The 13,784-nt window shown below is 33.0% G+C and overlaps 1 protein-coding gene across 6 annotated transcripts in view; it reads right to left on the bottom strand.

Annotated features, from left to right (window-relative positions):
• KCNH7 (potassium voltage-gated channel subfamily H member 7) overlaps positions 1 to 13,784 on the bottom strand; it is a 457,039-nt gene that overhangs the window by 45,426 nt on the left and 397,829 nt on the right. For all 6 annotated transcript variants that reach the window (XM_081242073.1, XM_081242076.1, XM_081242075.1 and 3 more), the window contains 2 exons: positions 10,989 to 11,388; positions 4,703 to 4,902 (listed from right to left, as the gene is read on the bottom strand). In XM_081242073.1, coding sequence (XP_081098199.1) covers positions 4,703 to 4,902; positions 10,989 to 11,388 — 600 coding nt within the window. The remainder of the gene's footprint in view (positions 1 to 4,702; positions 4,903 to 10,988; positions 11,389 to 13,784) is intronic.

Genomic DNA, 13,784 nt, shown 5'->3' with positions numbered 1-13,784 from the left:
TTAATTGGACATACTGAAAGAGCTTGAAATTACATTTCACTATGGTGTATCAAAACAGGACATGAGTGGAGTGTATTTGAATGTGAAGGTCTGGCACAGATGAAGTTATTTAAATCAGTATAGAGAATGGATGCAACAAAATTTTTGATGGAGTAGAGTTAGATTGTAGATGCAGGTTAATATTAGTAGTTACTAGTTAAATAGATAGTAGTTAGTAGTAGTAGTAAGCAGTTAGTAGTAGTAGTTATGGTCAGTAGTCAGAGTTAGCAGATAACAGAGGAGCAGGAAAAGAGTCACGGAAGGAAATGAAATCAGATTTTTATTAAAATGCTCCTTAGAAATAACATCAGCCTCATGAAGTAGGAATTTCTATTAAACAATATGTCATTCTTCATTACTTTCCTTTCCATTTTGATTGGCTTTGCTTGTTGGGTCCATTATAAGTGTATGTTTTGTCACTCAGAGTCCTACTGGGATTCTAAGCAATTTTAGCCGACTAGGTTGACTCTTGATTGAAATCTCTAAAAATTCTCCCTTGTTCAACTCTTCTCCTACCCTACACCTTCTCCTTTCTGAGGAATTCATTTAGTCTCTGCTTGATCAAGGAGACTGGACCATGTAGTACAAGTGCCATTGGGCCTTCCCCTTTATTCCTCAAAATGAATGCCATCACCATTTTTCTTTTCTTTCCTGCTTATCTTTAAGGAAACCTCACCTATCTGCCTTGCTGAAGAATTTATTTCTCTTTCTAGGTTCTTATTCCAACTCCTTTCTACAACTGTTTCCCAAGTTTTTCTCCATTAATGTCCCAGACTAAAAAAATACTCAATTGTTCCCCTTTCTTCCTAAAATAAATTAAACAAAATTGTTTCTGGATTACCTGCCTTAATTCTGCCCTGGATGTCACAAATATGTGCCTCTATTCCTGTCCTTGTCTTTACCTGAAATGATCCCCTTGGGTTCTCTGCCTTCCAGTTCTACCACTCACTTAGTTCTGTGGTTTTTGAATAATATTTGAAGCAGAATAAAATGTTCCATAAAGCAGACTCAGAGGGAGCAGGAGAGTAGGCAGCAAGTAGGTTAGACTCTACATCCTCAAGCAGAAAAACTTCCATGATAATTGTTTTACACATTTAGCAAATGCAGTTTTGGCACTTTAAAACTATTTGAAAATGACATGTTGAATGAAATTGCTGAGAGGTTAAGTGACTTGTCCAAGAAAAGTGGCGTATTGAGAGCTAGTACTTGGGTCTTCTGAATTTTTATTCTGTATTTTTTTTCTATTATTCAGGCATTACTATGGGGGCATTTTTAGGTAAGGAATAACATTTTTCATTGAATGTTCATAAAGGCTTTTCTTCCATGCAAATATAATTTAAAATTATGGAGTGGTTTCTGTCATAAGTGATTTATTTCTCTCCATCCAGAATGATGGATAGACCATGGTTTTTGGTGCCTTTATTCATTCAAGCCATGCTCCTCTGTGTGCATGGCTCAATTCTACAACGACATGGAAGGTGATTTTCTGTTTGGCACTGTTGTAACTAAAATCACCTGAAAGTTTCAGGTTGGGTTATAAGAAAGCTTTAACTTGGGGAAATTCGTTGAGATGCTTTCAGTCCTAATCTGAGAAAGTACTGCAGAAGGGAAAGGACTTTCCAGACTTGACCTAGGGACATTTTTGAGCTAATTTTTACTACTCCTAAACCTGACATAATATGCAAAAGAACACCTTCCTTTCACTAGCTTCATTATCCTGACCCCTTTCCTTTTGCAACCTGAACCATTTGGTTCAACTGAAAGGAAGCCCATAAGTGTTCCCAGAATGCTTTTGGTTCTGGAACATTCTGGTAATAGCTGTTTCACAAAAAGCAAAAGATGCAGGGAATAAGAAATATGGCTACATATTCTTTCTTATGGAGTAAGGAATTTGGCTACAATTCTTTCTTATGTTTTGTGATCTACCAAGGAATCAAATATTTTGGGTTATGAAAAATAATTTTAGGTCAATTAATCGAGTGTGACTGAACATCTTATACTTCATTTGGACATAGTTAAACAGCAAAAATGACCTGAAATGTTTCATGAGAAATTATGTTTAAGGTTATACTTAAATGAAATAACATGGAATGCTGATGTAAAATACAACAGTTTGGTGTACTTTTATGTATCACAATACATAAAGTTAAATCACTTTAAATTGTTATTAAATTACAATTTAGTTAACAATAAACTAACAAGACAGGGATTTAACGATGTGCTGTTAGAGGTAAAAAATCCACTTAGATTTCTTTTTTTTAACCTCTCAATAGTCTAAGAGTACAGTTGCTTTATTCTAATCAACTTTCTTTTGCACATTGTTCTTAAATATCAAGCATCTTCCATTTGCTGAGTTTTCAGAGTTATGTTGCACTTTGATTTTTTACTCACATTGCAGTCACAAGATGAGAAATGTAGACACTGTGTACAAACAAGAAGTTCGTGCAAAGTCAAGCTCTCAAAACCACATGCAAGACTTAGTGGCACATGGTTTAGAGCTCACACACTCCAGGATCATGTGAGACAGGCATGCAGATGAGAGGAAAGAAAAGCACCTACATCATGAAAATAGTGGATGATGAAAGAGAATGACATTTTCTTTATGACAGTTATGTAATGCAAACCGTATACCCATAACCTTTACCAGAGTGAAGGAAGGGGCAGATAAGTGACTTTTTGTGGGGAGGGGGAAACTTTATATAAACAGTATTAGAGGTCAAGTCGTTGTTAAAGTTAAGGATTTCTATTCTGTACTTGGCCTCTTCCAAGTTATCTTTCCCAGTTTCTTGCTTTGTATTTCCTCTGCTACATCATGCAAAAAAAATCAGAACTAACATTGGAAATCATTTAACAAGCTCTAAACCTGACAGATAACAAGGGTGATCTCCACAATTTACACGAGAATTAAATTGGATATAAATACCTCCTGTTCTTACCGGTGGGTGTTGTGATTCCATGTATTAAGGTGTGAAGCAGACAGGAAAGAGATAAATCTTTCATAAGTACATTGTAAATAGGCAAGTGGTATATAAACCATATTCATAGGTAATAGAGTCAAACAATGAAAGGTAAATAGTTTTCACAAAATAGACTTTATCACACAAAAAAATGGTCATGAAACTTGAGTTATATGGAGAAGGGAAGTAAAATAAATAATTGTTTTACTATGGTTATTGAAATAATCTGGCAGTATGGAACAACAAAATTGAGCGACATGTGTTTTGATTAAAAATTCTTGACACTGCTTCAGCCAACCCAGCATTAGAGAATCCCCAATAGTTTCTGAATGCTGATATCTTCATTAAACAATAATATGGATAGAAGTACATAAAAGTGACCAATTTTTAGGTACTTTCTTATGAGATTAAAGTGTTACCTTGGTGAGATCAATTTATCAAATGAATTTTCACAAGTAACTTTGGGATAATCAGAAATAACTCATGGGATTCAGTTATGGCTTTGTATGAAATGTACTGATTGATTAGCTCTTCAAATTAAAAATTTTATAATGGCATGCCCTTACTTCTCCATCAAATAAATCATGCACAGCTATGATAAACATCATATAAAAATATATCTTTCAAACTGGGCAATATTTGCCATGCTTTCTGTACCTTAACTGCTAATTTTGAACCTTTCATTTTTTTGTTAGGATATTGCTGATCAAATAAAAAAAAGTCAATCTAAATTGCATAGGCTCACTTATGCAAAAATTGTATCATGCTGTTGATGTCGTTAAATTTTAAAGATTCCATTTCCTGAAGAATTTTTAGAAACAGGATCCTTGCCCAATAGAGGAGTAGCTAGATGGGAAGGTACTATAATTCTAATCTTTTTTTTTTAATAGGTCTATGGTATGCTATATAGCTTGTATTTATCTTATAATTTATCTTTAGTAATCAATCTCTATAGCCAAATAGCTAGGTCAAAAAGATGTATGCAATTCTCCTAATAATAAAAGAAGCTCTTTGGATCAATTAATCTTATTAGTTGTATTGATTTTTGAGCACTGATAAAGGAGGGAAGGGTTATGAAAAGTGATTGTTGATGTTGAATTTGCTTGAGTTATGAAGGAATCCATATTTCCCCCTTGAAAGGAAAAATGCATTAAACCAGGTAAAGTAAAAGGGCACATAGTTAATTGATTAAAATATAGAAAAGTTGTCCTTAACAGAAACATGAAACTTCCTATTATAAAATGTTGATGATATACTTAAGCTCCTTAACCTCTCCCACAAATCCTCAAAATGTCCTATTTAAAAAAAATATTTCTGTTTGGGGGCATTATAGTTATTATTGTTTACTTGTAATGTCTTAATGCACATGGGTCCACCTATTATTTTGGGTGCTGGCAGCTAAGCCAAGTGGTGAAAGTCCAAGTCCCAACTTAGCAATACCCTCCCTAACCAGAAGTGGGAGCTCTAATCCACACAGTTATATCAGTTTGCATCATGTTATAATGCCTTTGCCACACAGTGTAACTAGATATAGCACCATGCAATGCCATGAATTGAGAATGAAAGACTATCTCCAGGGGAGAAAATAAACATCCGAGATAGGGAAACAAAAGCAAGGGGTTCAAAGCTGGTGAGACTGGCTTTTCCATTTTGGCTGTAGCTATAACGCCTGAGGGGCTCCAGTTTTGGAAAACAGAAATACGTACCATGTTCATGTCAATGCCATTGGTGTAAGTCCATGCATGCTGGAAATATTCTTCAAGCCGTTGCCTCAGAGGGTTGGGGATTTGGTGAAAGCGAATGAACTCTTTTACTCGCAGCATCTGCATGTGGTACCTGGCAGTTCCGGAGTATAGTCTTTGGATAATTGCTGATACGTTCCCAAAAATGCTTGCATACATTAATGCTGGATTGGATAAAAAACAAAGTTATGGGGGAAAGACTGCACTTGGGTATATTATATCTTGTCAGAATCTCAAATATGTAGATTTTTTATTATCTCAATCCGTTTGTGAGGGTTTACCACTGGCCCTAGGGGAACAAAGAAGTCAAGTCAATACTAGTGTAAAATTTATAATTTTGATGGTAAATTTGGAGAGGAAAAATATACAAATTCATCATGGATTCTCTATATATTCAAGTAGAAACTCAGACTGTTTACAATATCAACCTGTAACCAACCTAGACTATTGACTAGAGATAAAATGTGTTTAAAATAAACATTTCATTTGTAATGTAATAAGAAGGTATGTCATGGGGTTACCACACAGATCTGTTTTCTGGAAGTGGAGTAAAAATGATAATTTTAAAATTGTGACAACTCCACCTCAGCCTCAAACCTAACCTTGTAATATTATAAACCTACTATAAATTTTAAGATTATTCAGAAGATTTTGGATTTCCTAAGGAATAATAAATTGTTTTAAGGAACTCATAGTTTCCTTAGAATGTTTATTTATATGTAATTTTTAATCTATTAAAATTCATTTTTACAGTATTTCTATATGAGAAACAGATATCTTTGGCTTAGACTATGAGAATATAGTTTTATTTTTTGTAGAGAAAAATAGAATACCTCTTTGTTCTTTCATCTATGGGAAGAAAAAAACTAACATTCAATACTTAGAATGCCCTTTTTAAAGCTTCCAGGACTAAATATTTATGATTTAACATAAGCTTTTTAAGCATTTTGTCTTTCTTTTTATATTTGTATTTAGTTTCTAATAATCATAAGAAAAATACTATATACTGTACAGGAAGTCACATGATGATACATGCCCTATGTCTTGACCTTTGGACATGTGTCAGACACTTAGAGAGGAGGTAACACACATTTAAGGCACTGGAACTGCAAGGTACCAAGTAGGTGGGAAAAAAATCCCAACAACTCCTTGAAGTGTTTATTTCAACAATATCCAACCAACATAATTTTTCCCCCAACACATCTTACAAACCACTACCTATATAAAACACTTATCATTTTTAAAGTAGATGTTGGCCCGATTCAGTCTGTGTTTTAAAATGACTTATCTTCTTGGTCATTTGTTTTCTTTTCCATCTTATTTTTGTCTCTTGGTTAGCATGGTCCTTGTTTACCACAGAAGTCCCAGGTAAGAGAATGTCCCAGACAAAGAGGCAGGCCTTTATTTTTAATCTATTTAAAGGGATAAAATTGGGGAGATCTATAGGGAGACTGAACTGGGATTTGTGAAAGACAGTAATTCTCATTAAGGTAGAAAAGCTGTTTAGGTAGTATCTTCCACAGGGGGCGGGAAAAAAAAACCTGGGCCTAATTTGAGTAAATGCATAGTTGATTAAGAAGGGAGTTAGCAATACTTGTATGAAATGGATTTCTGTCATTCAAGGAGATTCATGTGAGAAATATATCCTACTCTGCTTAATTTTAGTGTTGGAAATATTTATGCCTGTTGTTAGGTGTCCAAAGTACCTATCATGGTCTCAGGAAATAGTTTAGTTAGTACAGATTTTCACTTGATTTAATTAGAAGGCACATAATCAGTGCTAGTTATTTTACTTAAACCACATAATTACGCAAAGAAGAGTCGGGGAAAACATTCTTATTTTGTTTTTAATAAATACTGTGGTTTTAACTCCATACTGCCATAAAAATGAACGAAACATTAGTTTGGATCATAAACACGTATTTCCACTCACTGACAGGATGACAAAAATCTAGATTATAAGTACATAGTTGAATACATGAATAGTGTGTATTTTTCTAAGGAAATTCTATGCTAATGGCTTTTTAAATTATAATGAAGGCATACTTTCTTTCTATTTTTTAGGAAGCAAATGGAGCTAAAGTCTGTAAGCCAGAGAGAAGCAAAAAATGATTATATTCTGTATACGTTATTTAGTTAATGCCCATAGACTGGCATAAAATATGACTCAAAAGCAAGCTGGCAGACTATATAGGTATTTCTTTCAACTCAATATTTTGTTTAGCTTTCCTTAATAGAAAATTCTTCCTTCACCAGAATGGTTTGTTTTACATTGCAGTATTATAAGAATAAAACAGGTATAATTTAAAACGTCAGCACACCACACTCAAAATCTGAGATGCTCACCAAACTAATGAATTTAGGGTCATTGAGTAATAACTGAAACATGCTGAGAGAACAAATACACTTGCTTTTCTATCTAGTACATAAACTTAAAAATTTTTTAACTTAAAAAAATAAATTTTAGTGATGTGTAATTTAGATATAACAAAATGAATATGTTTTAAACGTATAGCTCAGTTAGTTGACAAATGCATACACCTCTGTTAGCACACTCAAGATATAGAACATTTTCAACATCCCCAAAAGACTCCTCTGTGTCCCTTGGCTGTCTACCCACTGGTTTCTAGGTTGACCCTAGACAACCACTGAGCTCCCTTATGTCATCACAGATTAGTTAGCATTTCTTAGAATTTCATGTAAATAGAATCATAATGTACATATTCATTTGTGTCTGACTTCTTTTTGCTCAGCATATTGTTTTTGAAATTCATTGATTTGTATGTATCAGTAGTTTGTTCTTTTTTTAATTGATGAGTAGATTTGCATCACATGGCTCTACCACAGTCCATTTATCTCTTCTGTTGATGAAATCTCACTGTTTCTAGTTTTTGGCTATTATGAATAAAACTGCTATGAACATTTGTGTACAAGTCTTTGTGTGGGCATATATTTTCATTTCCCTTTGAAATATCTAGGAATAGGACTGCTGATCTGTGTGGTATGTTTAACTTTATAAGGAACTGCAAAACTGTTTCCCAAAGATGGTGTGGTTTTACATTCCCACCAGCAATATTTGAGAGTATCAGTTGTTCCACAACCTTTCCAACATTTGTTATTATCTTATTTTCACCATCAGAGAGTTTTAACTGCATTTCCCTGATGACTAATAACATCTTTTCATGTATTTATTGGCCATTAATATATATTGTTTTGTGAAATGCCTGTTTAAAATCTTGCTCATTTTTAAATTGAGTTGTCTTATTATGGAGTTGTAAGAATTCTTGATATATGCTGAATAAAGGTCATTTTTTAGATCTAAGTATTGAGAATATTTTCTTCCAGTCTATCATTTTCCTGTTCCCTTTCAGAGTGTCTTTTGAAAAGTTGAAGTTACTAATTTTGATGAAATCCAAATGCCTGTATATTTTGTTCAGTTTTCTGTTATTTAAAAAAAAATTATAGGGGTATGGTAAGGTTTCAGTTACTCCATCATGGTTAAAAGCAGATATGCAATAACTTTTTTTTTACATGTTATAAAAATAAATTCTTCCAAGATGTTTGTCAAGCAGGTCAGAGATGAAATACATTTGCCTTTGGATACTGATTTATGTGTTTTAAAATTTAAATGTATATATTATATTTATAATATTTGAATAAAGATATAAACATATATTAGAACACATAGATATAAATATGTGAGCATAGCTTGTATTCCTATTTATTTAATGGCCGCTTACATTTTTCTTTATTTTTCATCTTGAATTGTGTATATGTGTATATTTTTAAAAAGAATTCTCTGGTTACTGTTCTCTGTACACATTCAGCAGCACAATTGGTGACTGTCTTTGCAAATAGATGCTTTTAAAAATGTATCTATAGGTATTTGTGTTATTTGAATTTAATTAGATGATAGCTTTAATGTTTAATTTTTAGTTTCCTTGAATTATTGTTGTAAGAGGGATTGTACATTGCTTTGCTTTCTACAACTTGGCTTCAAATTTTTATTTTAGAATGAAGATTAGTTTTAAAGAAGCTTAGGGATAATGAGAGTTCAACCTGATAACTAGACTATATCAACTTTAACATGCAGTGATATATATACAATATTTTACATTATATTTTGGATATTATATTTTATTTTATTTTTAGGTCTAAATCAAGCCACTCATGTAACTGAGGCGTATGTTCTTAGTATAAAAATGTAACCAAATACAGAAAACCAAATCATTTTCTAATACAGTTGGATCTAAATGGAAATATCATGTGTAGATATACACATATACATCAAATGGCTAAGAAAATTTCAAGGCATGCTATTATTGCTAAGTTTCTAGTCTTATTTTACCTTTTATGGCATAATAGCTCATGATAGAATTCTCTAGGAATATCTATAAACTTTTTCCTGTGTGACACTAAGCTTTACATAATCCCATTTTGATTAAGTTTTGTACAAGCAAGTCTATTCAAATAAAAGATATTATGTGGAATATGGATGTATCTTAGTCTACTCAATTAACGAGAGTGTTTTCTCTTTTCTTAAAAGGTAGAATTCATCTGCAGGAAACAAATATTCTTCCTAAAGAATCAATAGAAATAAGCTAGTGCTACATTTAAAAAAGAAGGCAGAAAGACAGAAAGGAAGGAAAGAAGGAAGGAAGAAAGGGAGGGAGGGAGGAAGGAAGGAAGGAAAGAAAGAAGGAAAAAGACAGGAATAAAGGAAGAATAAAAACTGCCAATAATTTCCTGATTTAAGGATTAGAGATTGGGTATAGAGCAAGTAAAGAACTGAGTTCTCTTTAATTTAAAATAATTCACATGATAAACAGTACTATGTATTTCACTTAATCCTCACAAGTGGTAAGGATTCCTAAGTGGTGAACACGTTAAACTTCAATGCACTTAAAAAATTCTTCCTTGCAAATTCTAAGTTTCAAGATGAAGTTCTGTTTTCTTTAAAAAGAGTATATATATATATATATATATATATATATATATATATATATATATATAAATTTTTTTCTAGACGGGTGCATAAATAATTAAAAACAGACTTTTTTCTTCTCTTTTTTTTGTTACCAATGCCACTGAAATTGATAACCACTACAACGTATTAACTAGCAGTTTCAATCACAGAGTGGGACTGTGTTTGTTCTGAAAGATTCAGTCTCTCTGGAATGAATTTTTATATATTTTTTAAGTGGGTCTCACTTCCATTTCCTTCTGAGTGCAATTCTACTTTTGTGTTTGTGGCAAGACTTAGTCTGAATTTGCAGAATATCTTGAGTTATTTAAATAGAATGTTATCTGCCTATACAATCTTACTAAAATAAAAACACCAAGACACATATATGAAAAGTAAGTGTTAAATACAGTGAACAATAAACTGGGTGAATCTATTTAAGTTTCATAAATAAAGCTTATCTAAGCACATTTTATTAGACAACATGTTAACATTTAAAAATTAACTCTCTGGATCTACTTTCAAATTTGTAAGCAATGTAAGTATGATGCTCTTTTTCAAGCTTTAAAAATCCATCATGCTTTTGTCAACTGCTGTCTGCTATCAGCAAGGTTATCTTTAGTGGTTCCACAGTGTGATTTTTAAAAAAAATATATTAATATTAAAGCATCTTTAGTTTTACACAGAATTTTTTTCTTATTCCAAAGATTATACCTTATAAATGATGCTCATATCATTACCCATTGTAGGGTAAAGTGTAGTCACTTAGGTCCTTGACATAATGTCACAGGGAAAGGAATTTTTAGTCAATGACAGGGGGAAAATATAGATGTACCTGTATGTATGTGCATATATATACATATATATATGAAAGGTTAGCTTACATTATAATTAGTAGGGTGATATTTATATATCTATATCTATAGATACGTAAATGTAGGCTAGTTTTTCCCATTCTAATCTGGCCTCAGCTTGAAACAGAAAATAACCGTTGGTAGTAAATTACAGACATGTTTTTACATCAGTAAACGTGAACTGCAATTCTCAGTTCCTGAAGCCCAAGATCCATGCCATTCCAGTTTTATACTCCTGAGGTCATGAAAGACCTTTGGTGTCTCCCCTTCACAAAGAGAATCAGATCTGATAGAATATAATACCCGTATATTTAATCCTATTATTTCTACAACTTTCTATAATTTTTTCTTTGCCTTATTCTGAATGTTCTAGAGATATCAATTTTCTGATATTATTTTATCCTAATAGATAACAAAAGAGAAATCTACTTACAGCCAATCAACATGACACAAATTGAAAAGATTTTCTCCGAATTGGTGTTAGGCGACACATTCCCAAATCCTACACTCGTTAAACTGCTGAAGGTAAAATAAAGTGCTGTGACATATTTGTCTTTAATGGATGGCCCAGAACTTGAGTCACTGTCATTGTAACGTTTCCCAATTTGTTGTCCTAAGGAATCCAACCATCCGATTTTGTCAGTCAGGTAGGGTCTTTCTACGTTCCCAATCGCATACCAAATGCAAGCCAGCCAGTGAGCAATCAGGGCAAATATGCACATTAAGAGCATTAGAACAGCAGCCCCATATTCTGAATATCGATCAAGTTTTCGGGCCACTCTCACAAGACGAAGGAGTCGAGCTGTCTTCAAAAGACCAATTAATGTTGTTGTCTGTGGAAATAAATGTGCATGGTCAGAAACAGTTGGTAAACAATCCAGTGTATGTTCCTGTGAAGCAAAGTAAGTAGAAACAGGTTACAACAATATGGTAGCACTGAAGATGACTATGTATTTGAATTAAGTATTAAGGTTAGTTTTTTTTTTTTTTTAATTTTACACCTGCTTTGGAAAGTACTTTGAAAGTTTGTAGTACATTAATTCAGTATCTTGGCATGTAAAACTTATGGGACAGAGACTCTATCTTCTTCATTTCATGCTTTAACCACATGCCTGGCACATAATGAATACTCAGTAAATCATTCATTCACCGACAAACATTCCAGAGTGTTACTGGTGGGCCTACCAAGGGCCACACACTGGGATTATAGTATTGAACAAACAGTCATGGTTACTTTTATAATAGAAAAAGACATTTATTTACTAGACAAAGTGTCTTATGAAGTGAAACAAGAGCTACTGTCTGTTGGGAAGAGATACATATTTTTAAAATAAACAAATAATAAGATCATTTCAGAGAGTGAAAAGTGTGATGATGATAGTAAAACAGAGTGATATGATAGAGGATATTCAGGGGCTTGGGTTGGGATGGGGACCACTTTAGAAAGGAAGACCAAAGAGAATCTTGCTGGGGGGCTGACATTAGAGTTTAGAAGGGTTTGAATAATGCGAAGGAGCCAGTCAAGAAGGCAACTGGCAAACTTATTGGATGACTGCATGCATGCATGAAGTACTATATTTAAATTCATTTTTTCTTCCTAAATGTGTTGAACTGATAAATTGTTTCTTGATATCCCAATGATATTATGTGTTTTGCTTTGGGGTATGATATGTGTAACTAATTGCACGATTATTACTGACCAGGTATCTCATGATAGGACACTTGTATATAATAACAGGATACTTAACTGGTTGTTTGGATTTGAAATCTGATAAGTACAAATTACAAATTCATTTCTTGGGTTTCCTAAATAACGTCAACTATAAGTACTATATAATTCACAGGGCATATAATTATTCCAGAGTTACATGGTGTTTACCAATCAATTATTGAGTCATTTTATGTGTTTATTGTTGTTGTTTATTTCTCAAAGTACATCCATCTGTGTTAAGAACACATATTTCAATTAAAGAAATAGCATGTGGTATAACTATCACCCTATATCTTCATATTGACTTGGTGGAAAAAGAGCTCTAAATATCAAGAAAATATTTTCATTAACATTCTATAATAAGTGTTATAGATTTTTTTTCTTGTGCCAGAGTGGTCACAAGGGAAGGGAAGATTTCTCAGTCTCCCCTGACTTCTTTTCAGTTAGTATTCGAATCCTCTAGAGATGAGAGGAGCTTGTGTAGCTGAGATGTTCTTATCACAATTGGATTCTGGTCTTTGCTCATTTAGGGATGGGTGGAGAGGTGAGTCTTCTCTGTTTCCAAAGCTGAGTTACTATTTTTCAGGGTGCAATAAGGGAAACAGTGTTTTCTTCATCACAAATTTAAAATTATATCTTTTCAAAGAATGGATGGTGAGTTTAAGTGAGTATGAGGTGTTTTCCTGGGAGAGATGTCAAATTTCCACTATTTGTATTGTCAGTGTTTCAGCTTAGCAGTTATGAGTTAGAACTTCAGAACAAACGTAGGTCTGAAATTCTGCTTCCATACCAGTGTGTCACCTTGGACAAGGTATTAATCTCTAAGTGTCAATTTCTTTATCTGTAAATGGGCATAATAATAACCCCTTCTAGGGTTGTAGGTAATACCCAGTAAATTTTAACTGTGTTTTTATTTGAATATCCCACACACTTTTGCTTCCATCACTAAGCAGAAACTTTATATTTATATTTATATTTATATTATATTTATATTAATGGGTTGACAGAGCTACATATTTTCCAAACGTGTTACTTTGGTATCTGGAATTTCAAATGGAGGCTTTTGGACACTGGTCATTCAGCCCCCTATGGAAATTGCAGGGATTTTTAAAGACAAGAACGTCATCTAGTTTCATTGACTACTCAGACTCTAGTAACAGAAATCACCCTGGTTCAGCGTAACTCCATTTCTACATTTCACAGCTTAAGTGTGCATGTTTATTTTTCCTCCTAGCTTTGTTATCTATTTACTTGTGTTGAGAAGTCAGAAATATTTAAGGGTTATTATTATTTGATTTATTATCAAAACTGCCTTTCGTTGGAACAATATTTCTGAACCTCAAATCACATATAATGACATTTCTAAAGGTATTTGGTTAACGAAGAGAAATGCTTCAAAACAAATGAGCTGTTTTAATAACATATTGTGATAAGAAGTACTAATGACTCTTCTGGCTGCAAAGATGATAGAGTAAAATGATGTTATGAAAAGAAAAGGAATCAAATCTGCTGTATATG

Source organism: Mesoplodon bidens (genome assembly GCF_964165515.1).
Source record: "Mesoplodon bidens genome assembly, chromosome: 8".
NCBI classification, from domain to species: domain Eukaryota; kingdom Metazoa; phylum Chordata; class Mammalia; order Artiodactyla; family Ziphiidae; genus Mesoplodon; species Mesoplodon bidens.
This window is presented reverse-complemented; position numbering and strand designations above follow the sequence as displayed.